The 26,155-nt window shown below is 37.6% G+C and overlaps 1 protein-coding gene across 2 annotated transcripts in view; it reads right to left on the bottom strand.

The window, feature by feature from the left end:
* LOC126251958 (phosphoinositide 3-kinase regulatory subunit 4) overlaps positions 1–6,343 on the bottom strand; it is a 209,624-nt gene extending 203,281 nt beyond the window's left edge. For both annotated transcript variants that reach the window (XM_049952721.1, XM_049952722.1), the window contains exon 1: positions 6,133–6,343. In XM_049952721.1, coding sequence (XP_049808678.1) covers positions 6,133–6,224 — 92 coding nt within the window. In that variant the 5' untranslated portion in view covers positions 6,225–6,343. The remainder of the gene's footprint in view (positions 1–6,132) is intronic.
* Positions 6,344–26,155: the final 19,812 nt, after the last annotated feature.

Raw genomic sequence — 26,155 nt, 5'->3', positions numbered from 1 at the left:
ATGGGCCTTTCTGGATACAGAAAATGTTCAACTGCTGCCCTGGCCAGCACATTCTCCAGATCTCTCACCAATTGAAAACGTCTGGTCAATGGTGGCCAAGCAACTGGCTCGTCACAATATGAAAGTACTACTCTTGATGAACTGTGGTATCGTGTTGAAGCTGCATGGGCAGCTGTACCTGTACACGCCATCCAAGCTCTGTTTGACTCAATGCCCAGGCGTATCAAGGCCGTTATTACGGCCAGAGGTGGTTGTTCTGGGTACTGATTTCTCAGGATCTATGCACCCAAATGCATGAAAATGTAATCACATGTCAGTTCTAGTATAATATATTTGTCCAATGAATACCCATTTATCATCTTCATTTCTTCTTGGTGTAGCAATTTTAATGGCCAGTAGTGTAATGATGTAAGAGGTGGCTATAAAACAGGACATAGTAGTCACACATACGTATGTTAGGAACATCTGTAAAGATTCTAAACCGATTTTGCAGCAGAGTTAGCCCCTCCTTTAACTGTAGTTCATCACAGATCCCTTGAATAATAAACCATGCCCAGCACTTGGAAGGAAGCACAAGTCACACCTGTTAACAAAAACAAAACTACCATCCAGTATCCTTGACACTGACTTGTTGTAGAATCTTAGAACATATTCTGAGCTCAAACATAATGAGACATCTCGAACAGAATGACCTCCCCCATGCCAGGCAACATGGATTTCAAAAATAATGATCACGTGAAACCCATATCATACTTTTCTCATATGACATACAGTAGGGCCTAATGAAAACTTTGGATCAAAGCATTCGAATAGACAGTGTATTTCATGAACTCCAAAAAGCGTTTGACTCAGAACCATATCAATGCTTATTATCAAAAGTATGATCGTATGGAGTATCAAATGGAATTTATGACTGGATTGAGGAATTTTTTTTTTTTCTGGTAAGGAGGAGATAGCAAGTTGTCCTGGACGGAGAGTCACTGCCACAAGTAGAAGTAACTTTGGGTGTACCCCATGGAAGTGTGCTGGGATCCTTGCTGTTCACGTATATTAATAATCTTGCAGTCAATGTCAACAGTAACCTCATACTTTTTGCACATGATGCAGTTATCTGTAATAAAGTACTATCTGAAAGTAACTGCATAAATATTCTGTCAGAACTTAATAAGGTTGCAAAATGGTGTGAAGACTGGCAGCTTGCTTTAAATGTTCAGAAATGTAAAACTGTGTGCCTCACAAAACAAAACAATTAGTTTCCTAAGACTACAATATTAACAAGTCACAGACGGAATCAGTTAACTCTCACAAATAACTGGGTGTAACACTTTGTAGGGATATGAAATGGAATGATCACATACATCTACATCTACATTTATACTCTGCAAGCCACCCAACGGTGTGTGGCGGAGGGCACTTTACGTGCCACTGTCATTACCTCCCTTTCCTGTTCCAGTCGCGTATGGTTCGCGGGAAGAACGACTGTCTGAAAGCCTCCGTGCGCACTATAATCTCTCTAATCTTACATTCGTGATCTCCTCGGGAGGTAAAAGTAGGGGGAAGCAATATATTCGATAACTCATCCAGAAACACACCCTCTCGAAACCTGGCGAGCAAGCTACACCGCGATGCAGAGCGCCTCTCTTGCAGAGTCTGCCACTTGAGTGTATTAAACATCTCCGTAACGCTATCACGGTTACCAAATAACCCTGTGACGAAACGCGCCGCTCTTCTTTGGATCTTCTCTATCTCCTCCGTCAACCCGATCTGGTACGGAACCCACACTGATGAGCAATACTCAAGTATAGGTCGAACAAGTGTTTTGTAAGCCACCTCCTTTGTTGATGGACTACATTTTCTAAGCACTCTCCCAGTGAATCTCAACCTGGTACCCGCCTTACCAACAATTAATTTTATATGATCATTCCACTTCAAATCGTTCCGCACGCATACTCCCAGATATTTTACAGAAGTAACTGCTACCAGTGTTTGTTCCGCTATCATATAATCATACAATAAAGGATCCTTCTTTCTATGTATTCGCAATACATTACATTTGTCTATGTTAAGGGATAGTTGCCACTCCCTGCACCAAGTGCCTATCCGCTGCAGATCTTCCTACATTTCGCTACAATTTTCTAACGCTGCAACTTCTCTGTATACTACAGCATCATCCGCGAAAAGCCGCATGGAACTTCCGACACTATCTACTAGGTCATTTATATATATTGTGAAAAGCAATGGTCCCATAACACTCCCCTTTGGCACGCCAGAGGTTACTTTAACGTCTGTAGACGTCTCTCCATTGATAACAACATGCTGTGTTCTGTTTGCTAAAAACTCTTCAATCCAGCCACACAGCTGGTCTGATATTCCGTAGGCTCTTACTTTGTTTATCAGGCGACAGTGCGGAACTGTATCGAACGCCTTCCGGAAGTCAAGAAAAATTGCATCTACCAGGGAGCCGGTATCTAATATATCTTATTATCCAAATTCAAGAATTTAAAATATCTCCAACCTGGAGAGGCTAAGTTGTGGGTAAAGCAGGCAGCAGGTCTCAGTTTATTGGTAGAATACTGGGAAAATTCAATCAGTCAACAAAGGAGACTGCTTACAAATCAGTCATGCAACCCATCTTAAAACATGGCTCAAGTGTGTATTAAATAGGACTAACAGGGGATACTGAATGTATACAGAGAGGGGCAGCATGAATGGTCACAGGTTTGTTTGATACATGGGAGTGTGTCACAGAAGTGCTGAGGAAACTGAAATGGTAGACTCTTTAAGACAGACATAAGCTATCCCAAAAAAGCCTAGTTACAAAGTTTCAAAACCCAGCTATAAATGATGACTCTAGGGATGTACTACAACCCCTCATGTATCACTCCCATTGGGATCATGAGGACAAGATTAGCTTAGTGAGCACAGGTTTGGAGGCATTTAAACAGTCATTCTTCCTATGCTCCATATGTGAATGGAACAGAAAAAAAGACCATAAGAATTGGTGCAAGGGGCACGCCCTCTACCATCAAATTCACATTGATTTGCAGAGTATCTATTTACATTACAATAAATGACATAAAATTATTTTAATGTACACTCTGCTGCTTTACCATGGCTTCTGGATGGAGCTATATAATCATATAATGTAGGCAAAGGTATTCAGTTACCATCTAAAATAAAGCAATAAATGAGGAATCCCCACCAAGAAAATTAGAAACATACTTCATCACCAATTCTATGAATTATCTTATTATCCAAATTCAAGAATTTAAAATATCTCCAACCTGGAGTGCTCCTTGTACAGTTACACGATAAGGGGCTAGTGAAAAATGTGAGCTATGAGTGTACTTTTTGGAATATGATGTCAAATGTTGTGTAGGTGGTGTTTCTGTTTGTATGTTTCATTTTGGGTATCAGTCACATGTTTTGTTTATACTGTCTGGTTTAGTTCTTGTGGGTAGTGGCACTTAGTGGTCTAGAGGAACAAAGTTTTGGACTGTGTTCTGTATCAGACCCTCGTAGGTCCTTCTCTCTCTCTCTCTCTCTCTCTCTCTCTCTCTCTCTCTCTCTCTTTTTTTTTTTTTTTTTTTTTTGCTGAGGCTGTGATGACAGACTGAAATGTATATTATCCTGAGACCTACGTTAGTTTGGATGGTGATAGTTTGCATGTGAATTGTAGGAGCCATCAAATGTGCCTTTATCCTCTCTCTCTATTTATTTATTTTTTTTTTTTTTTTACATACACACATACATTGCACATAATATAACTACATTTATTTCCCTGATAGATACAATATTTTCCCACGGTGGTCTGATGTTTTCAAGTTTCTATTATATTTCAAGAAGTGAATAATCTAATTTCATGCCCAAAACACCCTATTCTGATGGAGTTCCAACTAAACTGGAATATCCTCACCCAAAGTCTAGGTTAGGCTGAAAGGTGCTGATGTGATTGCACGGTAACAGACTGACCTGTAGCGTAGCCTACCTTTTGCGTCCTCGTCATGTATAAATGCACTTTATCATACGTAACAGACTCTTCATCACAAAAACTAAAACTGCGAGGTAAATTTCGAAAGCATTCTCTAGGTAACAGACAAGTCTCCAACGAATATTTTTACACATATACGTATCACAGATAAACTACAAAAAATGCAAAGGCTATCTAACTGTTACTGAAGTTGCAGTTACTTTCTCAGCTTTTGTTTTGCTAATATTTTAATGTTGTTAGTGACAAATCCATTGGACATTTCTTAAGGTTCATATCTCCACTATTTGAATGACGTTACCAGTTCACCAGTATATTGGCAGAGTATTCCCTAACTAGCAGCAGAACATTTTAATCATGCCTCTGTATTCACAAATGTAAAAACTATTTTCTTTCAAAAATACAACCCTAATCAATTAGGTCAAAATGATCAGTTACCAACATAACAAAAACTACAGTTATTTAAAACAACTGAGCTGAGAAAGCAGCAAATTTTTTCCTTCAAAGCAGCACATATCTTCCTAAATTGTTTTGTTAAATTTAGCTGGCATGTGCAAAGATTGTATTTAAACAGTATAGTGACAGGTTATTGTTAATGAAATTAAGTTTCTGTGATTTGCCTGTCTTTTATTAGTGTTTATCTTGAGCTGATTCATATCCCTGGGGTTCTCCTTCTTCAAGTGATCTACAGAATACAATGAATGACTGCAAGATTGGAAATTATCTGTTCCTGACAGATACATCTAAATATTTAAAAGCTTTGCAATTGTACAAATTTGTGCTTATGAGTGAAATCGTAAAACATGAACATACATTTATTATTTAAAAAGCTTCATATACAAAACAGGAAAGGGGGCCATGTCAACCATAGCCTGTGCATAGCAAAGGACATTGTATAATAAGAACCAACTGAATGAGGCATGCAGTTGCTATGACACTGACCTCACATTTGGGAGGAAGATGATTGCTCTGGCTCTGGCATACGAGCCTCAATCCTCTTTACAGGTACTGATTTTTTCCTAATATTTGTTTCATTAGAATAACTATGAACTGCTACAAAATAATCAAGTGAACCTAAGTATCCATGCAGGCAATAGGAGGACACTCAGGTTTGAAAATCCGTGCATTGTCACTAATTATCCAAAAACCCTGCAGAAGATAATTTAAAATGTCTGTTGCAGAGTGGCACACACACACATTCTTTAATGGTACTTCAACGTGTGACCACAATATAAGGATTGTTGTTTTGTATTCACGGATAGGGCATTTCTGTATTTTTTTCTTAAAAAAAAAAAACCATGATTTCAACAATGCTCACAATGATTTTGTGTGTATTTTTGGAGAGAAAGAAAAGAAAAAAAAACGAATGAACCAAAGAATGAGTGATGGCTCAAGTAAGTGAAAACACTGCTAAAGATTGTGTGGGTAACTGTACCTGAGCATTGAACATAGATTGCCTCAGTGAAAATGAAAAGTAAAAAATGAAAGGATTACCACAGGCTATTACCAAGGACAATGTATCTGACAGACTCATAACTGATTCCTTCATTACTTAGCAGCTTTTGCATTAGCCTATATATAACACTGTACACCAAAAATATTTTACCCTCGACATTCATCTTCAAAATAATTTGACATCCAGTTAGCAGCCTCTGAATGATGAAAAATGCATGTGGTTTATTTGCGTCAGCTTCAACTTTCGGATTATTTTAAAAATTAAGTTTAACTACATTTCTTTTAGAAAATTGGGTACTACAGTGGAGTGATTCCCTCACTTAATATTCAGTGCAGTGATTCATGGCATAAGCATTTAATTTTGCAAATACACATCTGGAACTGGCTGTAGATACATATTTCTACACCTCATAAAATTCTCGCCATTAGCGAGGGTGGTACTGAAATGAAGGAGTGGGCAACTGTTACTGCAATATATTAATTCTCTAGTACTGAATTATTCATCGACAGCCCCAGCGATAATGAGATTTAAGTGTCATAATGATCGTATTCTTTTAGGACGCACAATGGGAAAACTCACTAAACATTTGTTTTGGATAAATAGGCAGCAAATTGGTATTGTTGTTTCTTAATCTCAAAGGCCTATAATCTAATTTTTCACGGTGTTACTTGCAGACGGTGTCACTTACTTCACGTCAAAGTGCAGATCTGAATGTTCAGTTAAATAATGTTCCACTGGAAAAATCTGTGAGGGCGCTATTCCCACAAGCTGGTTCCCCATTTTTATTTATTGCCCTTCACGTGAAAATACTTTTTACAATATGTGACATTCACATACAACCGCCTGTCATTAATTTGAAAATAAAAATAAAAACAATCACCCACATACACTACACATGACACACACTGACACACAGCAGAAGATCTTTGGACTCGTGGACTTGGTCGCTGATCTTGCGCGTGCTACTTTGGGTGTAACACTTCAACAGCGAAGTAAACAAATGCGAAAGCGGCAATACCTAAGGTATTTTTATTTACACTGAGCTTCAGTTGCACCTATTCACTGTCAAATAGAGTTAATTAATGAACTTTCTGTTGGACAAATTGGTCTAATTCTCCTCTAAAAGATATCGTTACGAGAATTACTTAATACATTAGTTTACGATGTAATCAATATTTTTTCTCTAATACTACAATCTGCACACAAAGTAATTTAGAAATATTGTGGACAATTCGACACAGTCCAGAACCATATCCCTCAGGAGAACATTAAACATCTCAATCAATCGAGCGGAATAACTGCTTGCATAAGAGTCAGAGGTGCACCAAAGCCTTATTGATTTGATTAGTGTGTGAAGCTCTTTCTGTTGAATAAGCATTCAGATTTTTTGAAATTGTTCTCATTTGTTTGTCTGCACATGTACAAGTACATCACATCTAGTGACATATGTCAACAGCCAAGCTCAGTAACTCCAGAGCTGAAGACTACTATGGTTTATCTCATAATGTTATAAAAATATATGAGAAGAAATAATAATCCTCTTAACAAGGGTAATAAATAAGACATTAAATGAAGGTATTTAGCCAGATTGTTTAAAAATTTCCATTATCATACCTGTTTATAAGAAAGGTGACAAAGATTTACCTGACACTTACCGACCGCTCTTGCTAGTCCCCATAAATTCAAAAATAATAGAGTACTGTATCCACCAGCAAATGAGCCAGTATTTTGAATCGAATAAACTGCTATGTTCCATACTGTATGGGTTCAGAAGTGGTCTCTCAATTGTGAAGGCAGCAGAAATCAGTGTCACTAAAGTATACGACTCTTTTGAGAATAAATCCATAATTAGTGCGAGACTGTTGGACCTTAAGAAAGCATTCGATACTGTATCCCACAATATTATTGTAAGAAAGCTACAGTATTACGGAATAGGGGAGAGTACTCTTCAACTATTACAATCTTACTTATGCAATCTAAAAAAACAGTGACTATAAAAGAAAAAAGATCCAGTTTCTCGCCAGTTACCAAAGGAGTAGCACAGGGCTCTGTACTTGGACCTTTCCTTTTTGTAGTCTACATAAATGGTTTGCCTTCTTCATTGCCTTGTGACATGGCACTGTATACAGACGATACAACGCTAATTACTCAAGGAAACAACATGGATGAATTACAGAATAATGTAACAAAAGCAATGGGCAGATGCACTAGCTGGTTTCTGGAAAATTCTTTACAGATAAATAATATTAAGACATAAGATACTATATTTAATTTGAATGCCCTGAAACATGGAAACAAATCTGTAAAACTACTAGGGTTCCATATCGAAGAAAAACTTGGCTCGGAAACTCAGACAGGCATGCTATGCAAAAAACTCTCTCGTGTAATCTTCTTGTTACGTAAATTGATAGGGTATGTTAGTTGAACACTCCAACTAATGCATACTTTGTCTTCATTCACTCTTATATCGCTTATGGGATTATACTTTGGGGAAACTCTCCAATTTCAAAGACTGTGTTTAAATGGCAAAAAAAAAGCAATCAGATGCCTTCTAGTACTACCATCCAGAGACTCATGCAGGCAGCATTTTAAAGAATTAAATATAATGACAGTCCCTGGCTTGTATATTTATAATTGCCTGATATGTGGAAAAGAAAATTTAAATAACTTTGACCTTAGGATGGCAATGCACTCACATAATTCAAGAAATGGACATACAACTGACATCCCGTTTGCCAGACTATCAAGTATTCACTGCTGTTATAAGTATCTAGCACCAACATTTTTACAAATTACCCAAAAGTGCACATTCTATGCCCATGGATAACTTTAAAGGAAAAGTAGCAAAATGGATAAAAAGTAAAGTAATTTTACAGTTCGAGAATTTCAAGAGAATGCAATAAATGATACTGAATTTTGATGGTACATTTTGTGAAAGGAGTATCTATTACAAAATTAGAAATATAATATTATGCATGCAATTTGTCTTGTCAAATATATGTATATATACATGTATACAATGTGTATGTAACTTTTAATAAAGACACCGATTACATGTAAAATGTTTAAGGGTGAATAAATATGAATATGAATAATTCCTTCATGGTACGCCATTTCTTTTGTCTTAGAGTGTATTTTCCCAGGTATTTTTAAACTTTTTTATCCCCCCTGTAGATCCTTGCTCCTTCTACCTGCACCAATACAGAAAAGGTTCCCTATGCCTAGCCAGAACCTAGTCCCACTATCTGTCCCTCCATTGTTACCCAGCTCACGGAATCTTCTGAATGGTCTGATTATCCTATTACCTATCTCAGGCTGGAACCCCGCTTCCACAATGACTTCTATCTGTTCAAATTACATTTCCAGTCTACGGCTACAAAGCCATCGATATCAAGCCGAAACCTCTTCACAGTACCTCTCTCCACTCATAAAATTCTTCTGCTCTGCAATTGCAAAATACTAAATCCATCTCCCAGGCCGAAACCTTGCCCTCCAGGAGCTAGTATACAGTACGCCACCTCAAAAAGTTCTCCAACATACTCAACTCTTACTCCTGCCTTGGACTACCACTATCCACCACCTCCACAAGAGACTTCATCAGACATCCCCCAGATCACTTCATAACCAACAAACACTGCCTCACAGACCTACTACATTTACCACACCCTCAGAAACGCACTCCCACTACAAAATGAATCTAGAACTCAAACAGATCCAAAACACTGACATGAACCCATCGTCTTAAAGGCTCAGTCCCACAGAAGTATCAGACTTTTCCAAAGGCCTTACCTTTTGCCCCATTCCAAAATTCATTAATGCAGGACTTATTAAAAACCTACTCTCGTTCTTTTTTGCCAACAGCCCTGCCAATTCAGACTTAATCCAAAACCAATACTGAACCCTGTCTGACTCAGTTCGGTGTTCGATCAAACTGTGATCCATCCCCCACTTGCTCCCAATACACTCCCTGCTAAATTTCCAGAATTTCCTAACCTGAAACATTGCCTCACCATCATTCCCCAAATCCTTCAACATGGAAACCGATCTTAGATCTACTGAAAGAACCACAATACACCATTACAGGTTGACAATTATTGAGCTATATGAAAAACGCGTAAATTAGTTACAAACAACAGCGTGCACACACTTTATTCAACCTGTAAACATCATATTCGGATTTAGATTATGACATGTTTCATATGCCTGCCATCATTGGCAATGATGTGACGCAAACGAATAGCGAAATTCGACATTACCCCCTGAAGTGTCGGAACATCGATGCTGTCAATGACCCGTCGCTGTGCTACCAAAGGATATCGCACTGATTATTCTGTGACTGGACAATGCACATCACACAGTCTCTCCCTGAGGGTGAAGAGACTTACCTATCACAAAATGCGGATCCTCAGTCCCCGAAACAGGCTTATTGAGAAACCCATCCAAATCAATGTGGGCTTCGACCCTAAGTCAAACTGTACTCACATCAAAGTCCTTATCGTCAATTCTGCCGACAATAGGGTTGGAGAAACACAACCGCTGTTCCACGACACCAGGGCTTAACAGCTTATGGATTTGAAATTTGTATGGGAAGAGATAGAGGTCTTCAACAACAATTTGTCACATAGTCCCCCAGTTACTCCCGCCTGTTGTGTAGCTCGTCTGATCGATTTCCTGGGGCTGGTTTGAAACAAAGCACGCGCGTTCTCGATGTTTCCAGGAATTTTCACCCTTTTTAGATGACCATCATTGCGACACTGTCATCACAAACACTACTCATTCTCTCAAACTTGCGAATCAAATTCTTGATTGTTAGCACACTTGGACCAGTTGTCTTCAGCTTGAACTTGGTCATGAACTTCCTTCGAACCGTAGTTGGGCTGTTATTGCTAATCTAGTAGGCCTTCACAAGCGCTATACGCTCAGGCATGCTGAACCGTGAGATTTTCACGTGCAAGTGGCACGTGGACATGCACATACTAATTTGGATCAAGCCCTGTGGCCAACTTTGCAGTTTGAACGTCCTTACACAAACAGTTCAGAAGTTAGGACGATTTCATTTCATATCGTTCAATAAATGTCACCCTGTACACAGTGATGTAAATGACAAAATATTATGATCATTGAACCAATTTGCCATAGTCTCTTTGCTTGTTTTTCAATATAATTCAAATGGCTTTCTTCTGTAATATGAATATTCTCTTCATTCTTGCGATTGTAGAGTTCCCCCATACTGTAATTCCATATTGCATATATGGCTCGATAAGTCCATGACAGTGCACAAGAACACTTGATAAGTATACTGAGCAAGTTGTTTGATTATAAATATCACTGATCTTAGCTTATTAGAAAAAGTATTGATCTCCTGTTTCCAATTTAGCTTACTGTCTATTGTTATACCTAGAAACTTAAATGAATGTACCTCTTTCAGCCCTTTTTCACCTAAGATAATCAAGTGTTCTTGTCTTTGTTTATTGTTAAAAAATATGTAGATAGGTTTTTCATATAAGTAATTTAGTTTATTTTCCATGAGCCATTGTGCTGTATTATCGACTGATTTGAAGATGCTTTCCTCAAGTGTTTCAAAACTGTGGAAACATTTAGCACAGTTGTATCATCTGTATTAAGCATCTTTCATCATTTACAGATAAATTGAATAGTTTAGATACCATTACAGATCGCTGAGGTAAGCCACAACAGATGCATTTAAGTTCTGATCTTGTGACAGAACTGGTGGAACTTAGGATAGAAACTTACTTGGATCACACAGTCTGAACTCATATCATTTCAGAATTTAAAAATTGAACAGACATAATTATTAGCATCCTTTGCCTAAAATTATCTTAATGCAACACAGAAATCACAGTCTACTTTGTTGATATCTACTCTCCAAAATATCTACACAGTTGTCCCCAAGATACCTTATGATAGCAAATTATACCACATAATAACGAAAAAATAATGATTTAATAATGAAGAGTTTACTTATTCTAGATGCCACTTCAACAAAATAATCATTACATATAGGATGAGTATGACAAAGATATATAAAGCTCTAGATGGTCTTCTGATCCAGAAGAAATAATTAAGCCTTTTGACTCAAAAGTTAATTTCCAGATTTTATTAAGAGACAATTAATTTCTTGTCAAGCCATTCATTCTCCACCACAAACTAAGAAACTAAACATTACGCTACCTTTGCTTCGTCAAAATACCACTACAGGATAAAAATTAGACACTAAACAATCCAGACCTCAAAATGTTATCAAGAGCACATGTTTTTGATAAACAAGCAGCAAGCAAATAAGCCTAGTTTATTAAAATAGTTAACAAGAGCAATTATCATTAAATGTACAAACGTTTTTACAAAAGAATTTAACAACTAAATTAACAACTGTAATAAAAGCGTAAAATAGTTGCAAAATCAAATTTAATGACAATGAACCTAAAGTAATCTCCTAGATAACTGGTTTACAACATACTATTATAATCATAATTAATTAAACTAAAGTGTGAATAATTTAATATATTGACCTAAAAATTTAATAAAATATGCTATAGAGAATAATTTTTTCTTAAGAAACCAGGTATCTTAAGATACAATTAACATATCACTTCTACAATCAACTCAATAATAATTATGTACATTAACCTTGAGTTGATCATAAATCAATACAAATCTAGATATGAAAATAAATACTAAAATATTGAAATACTTAAATAAATATTTTACAATAAACTTAACATTACTAATAAATTGAGCCACAAAACATTAAATTGACAAAATAAGCTAATGCATAAATTCAATAAAATTCGTTCTATTAAATAATAAAATACACAAAACTTATTAAAATATAATAAATAATCAAGATATCGTTATTTGCACAGAAGAGTTTTCAACGTAAATGGAACAGTTTATTTACAGGTTATATCTCGAAGCTTTTCCTTGATACAGTTTTCAGTACATCTACTACATTATGACTTGTAAAACAGTAAATAACAAGAGCAATGGAAGATATATACACATCTCAGAGGCTATATGGGTTAAATTAACTATATTAAATTACTATCAAATCCACCTTCCTACTAGCCCTCCACCATCTAATCCACTATTTAAAAACACCATTTCAGTCAACCTCCTATTAATTACAAGCTGAAACTAACATAAAATATTTTATAATTACGTATCAACAAAATTACAACTCTAAAAGGATATTTTGGAAACGCAATTTTACAAACAGACCAGTTAAGTGGAGTCAGTTGTGAACTAACAATCAAAGGATGGGTACCTTAGAATGGAATGAGACAGAGTCAAATTCTTTGTCGTAAAGACTTAACCTAATAATATACTGGTAAGCATAATTATCACTTAAAAGGCACAAAGGAATTTTAAATGTTAGCTTATAAACCTCAAATTTAACTCCAAAATTATGAATAATTTTTCCAACCAATAACCTTTAAATGTATCAGCCACAGCTGCTGTCACACGGAATGAACTGCTAATTCATAGATAACTTGATAAATAAATTACTACAAAACAGAATAATTATTTTTTAAAAAGTTGCATATAACACAAAGAAAAAGTGAGTAAATAAGTAAAAATAAAAAATTGAGGTATTATGTAAACTGTTAATAATCAAACTCTATTGCCTAATTTACCCAAATATAGACAAAAGGAAAAGAAAAATTCGAAAGGCAATCAAACAAAGTTTCAACACATAATCCTCACCAGTAAAAACAACTTCTTTGCTACAAGATAAACATGGAACTAGTATCCTATTAAATACATTGCATTATTGCCGTGCTTGTTTAATCTATATTTTCTTTTATTAATAAAGGAAGATTACCTAATATCAGTTATTTAAGTTAATATTATACATAATAATATACAGTGAACTTTATATATATTTACTAAAAATTAAGTAATTGTATTTATGACGTCATATTTATATATATATGTATAACAAACATTTTAGTTAAACTACTATAAATACTTTATTACATACTTCTCTTTCTCTAAAAATAGGTAGCAATAATTTTTGATAAATTTATAAATTAATCAGTTAATATTAATTAAATAAAACATATAATGGTATATTTAATTAAATATGATATAATAATAAATTACTTTTATTAACAAAACTCACAACCTAAAATAGAAAAACACAGTAATGTCAAAGAAATTTGTACAGAATTAAGCTTTTAATTTATATGTTAGTAACAGAAAATAATGAAATGTGTGGTTACAGAATATGTTGATAGGGTAAATGAAGCTCATAAAACTACCTCCATTAATATTACTGAAGATAGAATTAAATTTACCTATCAGCATTAATTAAATGAATTATCCTTTCGATTTCATCACATTCCTGATTTGGAGTTTGAATAGGGCTTGATATCAACTTACTCTCATTTATCTCCCTATCAACAAGAAATTAAATCTAATAATAAATCATGTATAAAATATTTTATTTTCAAGCAATATCATTAACAATGTTTTTTTTAATTTTACTGATGCAATTAAAATATCCAACATGGTAAAAAGAAATCTAATCTACATTATTGATAAAAATTGGAGCTGCTCCATTTCACTTCTGGTTCCCGGGTGTTATAGCAGTGTCAGGTTGAATTAATTGCCTAAAATTAATAACTTTGCAAAAAATTGCTCCTATAAAGCTCTATCACACTGCATTCAGTTGAAAACATTTATTTTCATTATTACTGTCTCAAAAATTATTATTAGAGCTTTAGGGGGCTTAAATCAAACAACGTTTAGATAATGTGTATATGAAGTTTTCCCAGCAGATCAAATATTCCATAATTTTTTGGACGTGCATCTGGGATACTTTTAACTCATGTTCTAACATTTTGGCTGACAACCTCTCAGCCATTCTCAAGCTGAGTTGCATGTAAGTTTTTAAATCACTTTACATCTTGTGGGGTAAACATCAGTAAAGTGATTCAAAAACTTGCAACAATCTCACCTTGAAAAAGGCAAAAGGTTGGTGTTGTTGTGGTCTTCAGTCCTGAGACTGGTTTGATGCAGCTCTCCATGCTACTCTATCCCGTGCAAGCTTCTTCATCTCCCGGTACCTACTGCAACCTACATCCTTCTGAATCTGCTTAGTGTATTCATCTCTTGGTCTCCCTCTATGCAGACAAAATACTGGAATGTGAATTAAAAATATTCCAGATGCATATCAAGAATGATGAAACAGCACAGCAATATTTAATGAATTCATCAGGTAGACATGCAGAATGAATAATTAAATCAGTAATTGTTAGAGGCAAAGTATAAGAAGCATAATTCATTATTTATTGATTACTAAGGCTAATTATAGTTTTATTGTTTAAGCAGAAAAAACGTTCTTCTTAACGTAATTTTGTTGAGCAAGAAATGTGAAAACTGAAATGAAATTCATATTTTCCTATCATTCTTATCATCACATTGACTACCCCCCATCCAATGTATTTTTACCAAATTGAATCGTCATACGTGCTGGTATGTTTCCTTCAAATGGGCACACACTATTTCCTTTCCCATCCTTGGGACAATTCGAGTGTGTGCTCCATGTGTAACAACCTTGATGTCAACAGAACGTTAAACCCAATCTTCCTCCCTTGACATCCTTGAATCATTATACAGTCGCTTACAGAAAATAATGTAACGATTCTGTTAACAATTTAGTGGTACTGATAATTGTTACTTTCTGCTACTATATATTAATTAGATTTTCAGCCCTTATTATACCCTACACAGAAAACTCATAATCAATAAGAATTATATCTCAGAAATTAAGATTTATCTGTCCACAACTGTTATAATCACAACACTAGGATTAATTTCTACATCTACGTTAATCTCGTTATACTGAGGCTTTAAAATAAATAAACAAAAAACCTTCAAAGTTATAAATAAAAAAACAATCTTTTGGGCCTGTGTAATTTCTTCTACCTCTAGAATTGCAGTTTAGAATCACAACTGATTATAAAAACGTGGCACAAATTTTCATAAGTAGATTTACAGTCAATCACCTATAGCTTCTGACATCTCACTGCAAAAATGATTTTTCTCAACAAACCATAAGGGCATTCGTACTTTACACTTATTGTTTGGAGGGTGAACAGGAATACTAGGAATATCAACAGGAATATTTATTCAGGTCAAACTGGGACAATCTTGTTCTCTAATTGGGGATGAGTAAATTTACAATGTAATTATTACAGCCCATGTGTTGATAATAGTTTTGTTTGTAGTAGTGGCTAATATACTTGGTGGATTTAGTAACTGACTTGTACCACTCTTAATTGGGGCAACAGATATAGCATTTTCTCGAATAAATAATATCAGTTTTTGACTGTTACCTCCATCACTGACTCTTCTTTTTACATTGTTTCAAATCACTGTTGTATCATAGGAGCACTGGCTATGCCAAAAGGTAACCTTTGGTATTAAAACACTATGAGTTGAGTATTGGAAACTGTCATCTTCTTTAGTTTCTGACCTCCTACATTCATTATGCGTTTTATTGAAGTAAACTGATTGAAATTTGTCAGCAGGCGTTTAATGATGTGATTATGTGATTCTGTGTAAGACAAACCACACAAGTTTGAGGTGAATAATTATAAAATTGTAACACAATAATGTTCGAAAAATAATGTTACTTAGTTTGTCTCTTCTATGTAATTTTTTCACAGTTTCTTTCATTTGGCTGCTCAGTGTCAGTTAGGGTGAGTTTGTACTTAAAAAGGAGAGATCCAGTTTTTCATTTTATGCATTAAGTTTTACAATAAAATATTATCGACCTTTTTTCATCTTCATTAGTTACTGATTCAGCCAAAAAATCTTATCACATTTAAACATATAACAAAACAGTACTGGTGATATAGTACTCCACATCTCCAACACAACTACATTAACATGTGTCAAAAGTTCGACGAAGATGAATGAAGATCCTGATCTTACAGTGACGAGACCTTCTGCAAAATATGCCAAATGTCTTCTCTGAGATCTAACTTGATGGATTGTTTGGAAGCCCACTCATGATTGCAATATACTGGATCTGATAGCAGTAAACAGACCTGACCTCTTTAGGATGTACACATTGAAACTGGTATTTGCAATCATGAGTAAGTCAGCAACAATCACCATTACCAATCAATTTCTGTAGTAAATAATAAATTAAATTACGACAGCCGACGGACGCGAGAGCCCTCAGAGCCAACTGTAGCAGAATGTAATCAAAGAAGTCTCACACAACCCCAAGAATTTCTTTTCATGTAAAAGTAGTACCAAAGTTACTGTCCAGACATTCGAGGATGGGACGGGAAATGAAACTTAGTGTAGCAAAGCAAAAACGTAAGCGCTGAACTGTCTCTTTACAAAGGAAATACCAGGTGTAGATCCTCAATTTACTTCTCGCACCAACCCAAAGATGAGTGATATTGATAGTAGTGAGACATAACTGAAATCGCCACAATCGAGCAAAAGTCCAAAGCGAGATGATGTCCTTGTCAGTGTACGTACCAAATTTGTGGTTGAGTTAAGGCCCGTCCACACGCAACGAACTGTCTGCGCAAATGTCTGCGCACATCACATCTGCGCAGACATATCGTTGCGTGTGGACAGAAGATTTGCACCGACCTGAGGTGTGTGCAAACCTGTTAGTTGGAGTTGGAGGTTTGAGCGAAACCTCTCAAATCTGTGGGTTCAAACCACATCTGCGCAGACAAGTTGGAACGTGTGGACAGGAGATCGCCGCAAATCTGGCGTGAAACAGCTGTTTGCTCAGTCTAGTGTTTGTATTTGTGCGCACAGGGCATTAAAATGGCCGATACTCGTCAGTGTTCTCGAGAGTTTGTAAGTGAATTCATTGAAATATATAGAAACCACCCATGTTTGTGGAAGATTAAAAGTAAAGAATATAGTGACTGAGACAAAAAGACAGCAGCATACAATGCTGTAATTGATAAATTGCGGGCAATTGACGCCTCGGCAAACAGAGAAACAGTAATAAAAAAATGAATAAAAAAAATTCGTTGCGAACTGTTTACCGAAAACAGTTATCCAAAGTTCAGAAATCTAGAAGATCTGGTGTAGGAGTTTTGTATCCTGGAACAAAAGTTTGTAACAGGTTGCTTCTACACAATAGCGAACTGAAAATGCCTACTCAGAAACAAAGTAAACCATAGCTCATTGGCCATGTATGTATATAATTGCTAATAATATAGGCCTACTGTGTTTCGAACACGTCTAAAACACCAAAAAATATTATCTGTAACTTGACAGACTTAATTTACTTGACTTGCCTTCATGAACTCATCCTTCAGGACAGCGTAAATAGCTTCACACGTGTTGGGTATTATTTCACTCAACGCTTGTTTCGATATTGCAGTTGAAAATTCCAAATCCGTGTAGCTCCTTCCTGTTGCTAGGAATCTTAGTGTTACCGCCAGCCGTTCATGAGGAGAAATTGCCTTTCTCATACAAGTATTTTTTTCTCATAATATGAGGGGTTACAAGCTTTAAGAGATAATTATAAGTTTCGACATCCATCCGCAAATAATTTCGACAGTCGTTAGGTTCGCCCTGCAACTCTCACAGTAAATTTACGTGAGAAAACTGCTTTCGCTTTAGCAACAAATGTCTACACCATTTTGACCGCTTTCTCTGTTTCCCGCGGTTGGTCTGAATGTTTTTTGCAACACAAGTTGCGAACACAGACCACAACAGAACTTCCTCCATTTCTATATTTCAAAATAACTGAATTAAATTTTTGACGTTTACAGGGAGCTTAGTCGCTTGCCACTGATATTTCTTTTCTACACCGACAGATGGCGGGCGAGTAGTAGATTGGGGTTTGTGTCGTGTGAACACACCACATTTGCAGCGATTTTTTGCATGTACAGACATCTGCGCCGATGTCTGCGCAGACAGATCGTTGCGTGTGGGCCGGGCTTTAGCCCCCTTTGTAACCACAAAATATCTTAGATCCCTCGAACAAAAAACGGTGTCCAGTAGTTGGAAGAAAGCACGGGTCATACCCGTTTACAATAAGGGTAGCAGAAGTAATTCACGAACCTACTGTCTACTATCCTTGACATCCATTTGTTGTAGAATCTTGGAACTTTTATGAGCTCAAACGAGAGGACGTATCTCGAACAGAATGACCTCTTCCACTCTAACCAATAATGAATCAGAAAACATCGATCATGTGAAACCAAACTCGCGCTTTTCTCATATTACACACTGAAAGCCGTGGGTCAAGGTAGTCAGATGGGTGCAGTACTTCCCGAGTCGCGAAAAGCATATGACTCTCTGCCACATCTATGCGAGGTAGAAAAGTGAAATTTTTCACTAGATTGAGGGTTTCTTGGTAGAGAGGAAACAGTATGTTATTGTGGATGAAGAGACATCGACAAATGTAGAAATAACTTAAGCTGTGCTCCACGGACCCTTGCTGTTCATGTTGTGTAGTAACAACATTTCAGAAATGGTTAATAGTAACCTCAGACTTTCAGAAGGTCAAGAATTATCCATAAGGGAGTACTGGCTGAGAAAAGCTGCACAAATATTTAGCCGGGACTTGATAAGAATTCAAAGTGGTGCAAAGATTGGCACCTTGATTGAAATGTTCAAAAATGTTAAATCTTGCACTTCATAGAACGAAAGAAAGATGATTTTCTATGAGTAAAATATCAACGAGTCACAACTGGAATTGATCAGCTCGTAGAAATATCTGGGTGTAACAATTCGTGTGGATACGAAATCGAACGATCACATAGGCCCAGTCGTAGGTAAAACAAATGGCAGACTTCGATTCATCGGTAGAACACTATGGTAATGTAATCAATCTACAAAGGAGATGGCTTACAAATAACCTCTTGGCATCCATCCTAGAGTATTACTCAGTTCTGTGGGATATGTACGAAAAAGAACTAACAGAGGATATTAAATTTATACAGAGAAGGATAACATGTATGTCACAGTTTGTTTGATCCGTGGGAAAGCGTCACGGAGCTGGTGAATAAACTGAACTAGCAGACGGAAACTAACCCGAGAAAGCCTACATACAAAGTTTCAAGAATCAGCATGTCACCTGGGATGGAATGCTGTCCAAAGGACACGATAACGTGTCCACAAATTTGTATCCATTGTTTTCCCTCACAAAGTTGTGCCATACACAACTTGGCTTAATAGTGATGTCAACACAAATCAATACTGATGCCAATCGTATGGTGGGATATCTGCTATTTGTTGGCTAAAATATCAAATGCACATTCCATGTACTATGTATCTGAAGCTGTAATTTGTGTCAGCTACTGTCATTTAAAGTATTGAAAAATATTTCTTGTAGTTAAAGTATTTACTACTCAATCCTTATGTATCAATCACTTTAACATGCTTACTGTCAATACATCCCATGCAATGTGGACAATTAGCTGTTTTTCAAACTGTAAACTCTTGTTTAACCAACCTTCAACAGTTAAATGTTTCATATATTGGCCTTGCGTTGTTTCCCAGATTGCTGAGCATGAATATTTATAATGGCATAAAAGTAGATCAAATGTCTATATTCAGTTTTTGTTTAAAAGAAGGAGAAGGATCCGCAAAAAAGTAGAAGAGCATTAAGGATTACTAACACAAAAGTTTGAAAAACAAGGATGGAAAAAGTGGAGATCGTACACAAACCAGAAAATATTACGTTTATCACAAACTTCGTTTCTCCAATCTTCAAGTTTGAGTGAGTATTGCATATTTATAATGTTACTACATTGCACAGCCTTTATGAAATGAATAATTTGAATTGAAAATTACTGCAGAATGAACAAGTTATAGCATTGTTACATATAGATAAGGGAATAAGAATCTTTCTTAAATAATCTATCTAAAAAACCAATAGATAGTTCACCTAGTGGCTAACATCCAAGGATCATGATAATGACTTGCTTGACTATGCCTGTCAGTTTTTGTTGTCTTGGTAATGGTTATCATAGTAACATGGTGGTTGTTGGGGGTACAACATCTGCCCCCCCCCCTCCCCAAAAAACATTAAAAAAGAAAAAAAGAAGGAAAAGTGATCTTATAGTCGATTTCTGTGGTTTCCTAGTTCACTCGATGTGAATGAAGGACGGGATGGTATATTACGGCTATGTTGTGTTCCATTACAAGTCTATATTATCACAGAGTCCATCTGTTGAAATCCCCCCCATCAAAATCTAATTATATATATATATATATATATATATATATATATATATATATATATATATATATATATATATATACACTCCTGGAAATGGAAAAAAGAACACATTGACACCGGTGTGTCAGACCCACCATACTTGCTCCGGACACTGCGAGAGGGCTGTACAAGCAATGATCACACGCACGGCACAGCGGACACACCAGGAACCGCGGTGTTGGCCGTCGAATGGCGCTAGCTGCGCAGCATTTGTGCACCGCCGCCATCAGTGTCAGCCAGTTTGCCGTGGCATACGGAGCTCCATCGCAGTCTTTAACACTGGTAGCATGCCGCGACAGCGTGGACGTGAACCGTATGTGCAGTTGACGGACTTTGAGCGAGGGCGTATAGTGGGCATGCGGGAGGCCGGGTGGACGTACCGCCGAATTGCTCAACACGTGGGGCGTGAGGTCTCCACAGTACATCGATGTTGTCGCCAGTGGTCGGCGGAAGGTGCACGTGCCCGTCGACCTGGGACCGGACCGCAGCGACGCACGGATGCACGCCAAGACCGTAGGATCCTACGCAGCGCCTTAGGGGACCGCACCGCCACTTCCCAGCAAATTAGGGACACTGTTGCTCCTGGGGTATCGGCGAGGACCATTCGCAACCGTCTCCATGAAGCTGGGCTACGGTCCCGCACACCGTTAGGCCGTCTTCCGCTCACGCCCCAACATCGTGCAGCCCGCCTCCAGTGGTGTCGCGACAGGCGTGAATGGAGGGACGAATGGAGACGTGTCGTCTTCAGCGATGAGAGTCGCTTCTGCCTTGGTGCCAATGATGGTCGTATGCGTGTTTGGCGCCGTGCAGGTGAGCGCCACAATCAGGACTGCATACGACTGAGGCACACAGGGCCAACACCCGGCATCATGGTGTGGGGAGCGATCTCCTACACCGGCCGTACACCACTGGTGATCGTCGAGGGGACACTGAATAGTGCACGGTACATCCAAACCGTCATCGAACCCATCGTTCTACCATTCCTAGACCGGCAAGGGAACTTGCTGTTCCAACAGGACAATGCACGTCCGCATGTATCCCGTGCCACCCAACGTGCTCTAGAAGGTGTAAGTCAACTACCCTGGCCAGCAAGATCTCCGGATCTGTCCCCCATTGAGCATGTTTGGGACTGGATGAAGCGTCGTCTCACGCGGTCTGCACGTCCAGCACGAACGCTGGTCCAACTGAGGCGCCAGGTGGAAATGGCATGGCAAGCCGTTCCACAGGACTACATCCAGCATCTCTACGATCGTCTCCATGGGAGAATAGCAGCCTGCATTGCTGCGAAAGGTGGATATACACTGTACTAGTGCCGACATTGTGCATGCTCTGTTGCCTGTGTCTATGTGCCTGTGGTTCTGTCAGTGTGATCATGTGATGTATCTGACCCCAGGAATGTGTCAATAAAGTTTCCCCTTCCTGGGACAATGAATTCACGGTGTTCTTATTTCAATTTCCAGGAGTGTATATATATATATATATATATATATATATATATATATATATATATATATATATATATATATGTGGTAAAATACCTTGGTGTCCAACATTACAGCAACAAACTGCTATTTTCCTGTATTGTGTCTAATTCATGGTGTAATCATACAAAATGTCAACAGATGCCTGTACAGTCGTGTTCTTCAAGGAAGGTGTAATTCCGGTCAATGGACAACCATGTCAGCGATGATGTCAGGGCACCTATCAAACGGGGTAGTGTTTGTCAGGTAGTCCCCATCCATAATCACTGTGTATACAGTGACAGATGATCAAGTATGGCACAAAGAAGGCGCCTACAGACTGTCTGTGGTGGAGGGCCACAAGAAGAATGGAAGCAGGACAGTCAGAAACTGATGTAGCCTGAAAGCTTAATGTTAATCATTCTGTTGTTTCTTGGATGTGGCAACAATTTATAGAGACAGAAACAGTATCCCAAAGACCAGGGTATGGCCGCCCACATGTGATATCAAAAGGAGAGGGCTGTTATTTAGCCATAAAGGCGCAACGGTACTGCCTTAGTACTGCACAGCAACTGACATCTGACGTCGCAGTATCCACTGGACGTTTTGTATCTAGAAAAACGGTGTGCAGAATGCTTCAGCAGAGTAAACGTTATTGTTGGAGACCTTCTGTATGTGTACCTCTGACACGTCATCACAGAAGGGAACGTCTAGAGTGGAGTAATCAACAAGCCACCTGGGCAGTCAAACAGTGCTCAACATTCTTTTCGCAGATGAGTTCCGATTTGGTCTGGGGAGTGATTCTTCAAGCATTCGCATCAGGCGGGAATTGAAACACAATTTTGGAATACGAATGTTGTGGAAAGAGACCGACATGGAGGAGGATCGTTAATGGTGTGGGCAGGGATTATGTTGACCACTCAAACGCCTCTTCATGAAATTGTATGGGTCAATTGGCAAGGTTTAACTGCTGTCAGGTATTGCGATGAAATATTGGGATCTCATGTGTGGTTGTTGCGAGGTGGTGTGGGCCTAGACTTCGTACTGATGGACGATAATGCTTAACCTCATAGAATATGGGTGGATGACGTTTCCTTGGGAACGGAAGATACTGCGTGCATGGTGTGGCCAGCTAGCTCGCCTGATATGAATCCCATAGAACACATCTGGGATGCACTAGGGAGATAGGTTGTATCATGTCAGTATCCACCTACCACTCTCCAAGACTTGCAAGCAACTCTGCAGGAAGAATGGGCGTTATTGCCTCAACATGAGATTAATGACATAACTCACAGCATGCACTGTCGATGTCAGGCCTGTATTGCAGCCAGAAGTGGTAACACCCCACACTGAGCATGTTAACCAGTTTTCAGAATTTGTGTGAAAATCTGTTATGTTGGAAAAAACAAAGAACAATTTTGCCTACCGTTAAGCATGTTGCAGTTGTTTACATACTGTATTCTTTACATTTTTTCTACTTTACTATCAGCTGTTTACACCGTTTTGTGGCAAAATAAACGCAACCTTGCAAAATTTCCGTTTGTTGCTTTAATTTTGGACACCAATGTATACATAAAATTTTACTGTGAACAATTACAGTTTTCCATTTTTACCACAGGACCTCTGGGAATATGGCAGTTGGTCTTACAGGAAGCACACAAGACGCCAATAACAACACTGCACAAGAAGAAATAAACACGCTGACACCTGCAATACAACATACTACAACCAAAGACTCTGTTTCCGAACAAATTGAAACAGGACCAGTCTGAAAAATGTTTGTTGGGCGTCCTGCAAACGAGTTTGCAACAACTACATGTGAAGAATCCTAGAGCTGATAATACAGATAAAATGTGTTTGCTTTCGCAAATGCCCCTAATTAAGAACTTTAGCCCAGCTGACAAAATTGATTTTCAATTGAAATATTTACAATTTGTTCAGTCCTACCACAGCCATCCGGAATTACATCTGTGTATGACTGATAATAATCTAATTCCACAAGCAGCACATTTACAATGGATTTTGAGGAAGAATCAGAAGAATCAATTCCGTACCTTTTTATTTTGTAAACAAATAATAAAATAAGTAATAACACTTCACTTACCTCAGAGTAATTGGCAGATTTTTTTTCCAACTCTTACACAGTCACGCAATCAAGTGTTTCTTCTACTAACAGTGCTCGATACATTAGATAGCAGAGTTTCGTATGACTTAACAGACATCCTGTAGTACCCAAAAAACTTTTCAGGGTTATCTTTAAGTCTGTGGTGTAGTAGATTGAATTTCTGGTCTTTCCTCAAAAATTGGATGAATAAAAAAACTTCTTTGTCTGCATTGTCTCTGTCAAAACAGCAACAATGGAGCACATTTATTGTTGAAAATCATTTACTTAATACATTAGTTTCTATACTTCAATGCTGCGATGTTACTCAGACAGGTCTGAAACGCTACTAAGCCAATCATGGCAACATTCACGTCTTTGGACACTAGGACGCTCTGCATTGAAAGAAGTTACAATATACGCAGCCACCGTCAGGCGATTTTTGAAACTGCTTCATTTGACGCTGAGCATCCAGCATCGAAAAACGCAAATGTGGCTGCCGCTTAAGAATTCTTTTAACTGCAGGCATCAACAACAGCCATCTTGTTTTTGAGTGAGATAGAAGTCAGATAATTGACATTAACGTATAAACAGAACTCTTTCAGCATCTCTGTCTTTACCATATATACTGAAAAATAATTAAATATTTTCATGATGACTATTTCAATGTCAACAGTTAAAACTTCAGCAGTGCTCAATATAGTATTGTGGGGAATATGAGCAGGGCATCCATTCCATCTACATGTTGTTCTAGTTTTTTTTTTTAATTCGGTGACAACATTCCGTTGGCAGTGTCGATAAAGCCCCCGAAGTTGATACTGGTGTTGTCTCCACAAAAAGTGATAAATTTATCGAATGGAATTCAATGGTGTCTTAAAGGGTCTACACAAAACCTTGAATTTGTCTCCGATGTTTCGTTATTCGGTGAATCAAACTTTAGCAGCTTCTGTTGGTTTCTGTCAGTTTCAGTAAATTATTGAACAACTAAAGAAAACATCTTTTCAGCCTTGTGGATTGATGTGTCAGTGCTTGTACCGTACAATGGAACTTTTTGCAGTTGTTTTACCATTCGGGCATGGAGTGTGGTGCGAGAATATTTTTTAAGAAACTGCTATAGCTTTGTTCTTCCCTTAGGCTGCATTGTGGCGACTTTAGAGGCGGGATACATTGTGACATTCAGTTTTGTCAACGGTTAAGAGAACTGAAGGATCGATGGTGCTTGACAACTTTATAAGCTGTTGTTAGTTTTGCAGCAGCAATGAGCAGTTCTTCCTGGGTATCTTCTTTAATCATGAATGTAGAAAGAGGCTTTGATGTTGATGCTACTGTGAATCAATTTGAATGATTCTTCGTGGAAATATGATGCCCCACATCTTCCTTACCTCAGTGAATTACTGAGATGTAACAGCTGCACATCTCACACAACACATTCTGATCCGTATGCCCTTTCTTGATAAAAGACCACTCTTTTGTGTAATCGTCCGAAAAGTGACACATTCTCATTCCATCTTTAGGAATTTTTTGTAAGCTAAGTTTATTAGATGGTAGACACTCGACAGTAACACTTTCGTCATCGTAGTACATGTCAGTACAAACTTCACGTCCTGTATACCTGCAGTAAACACTTCAAACATTACTAACTTGCAAATGTTGTTCGTATCATTTTGAAATGATCATCTTACCAGATCGCTATTCAAATGGGAACTGCCTGATTCCATGTGGTGCTGTTTAAATAGTTCCAGCCCTTTACTACTAGAGGTATTTTCCCACATGGTGGCGCTCTCCATCTAGAAGGTGCGTGCATTGTCAATTTAGGATACACAACATGCAGCGCCATCTGTGAGACGAACTTGTTCATGGAAACTTGTTGAGGTAAGTAAAATTGAGGCTGCATTTACATGTCGTGCCA

Source organism: Schistocerca nitens, chromosome 4 (genome assembly GCF_023898315.1).
Source record: "Schistocerca nitens isolate TAMUIC-IGC-003100 chromosome 4, iqSchNite1.1, whole genome shotgun sequence".
Taxonomy (NCBI): Eukaryota; Metazoa; Arthropoda; class Insecta; order Orthoptera; family Acrididae; genus Schistocerca; species Schistocerca nitens.
The sequence above is the reverse complement of the archived record's forward strand: the minus strand, read 5'-3'. Positions and strand labels throughout refer to the sequence as shown.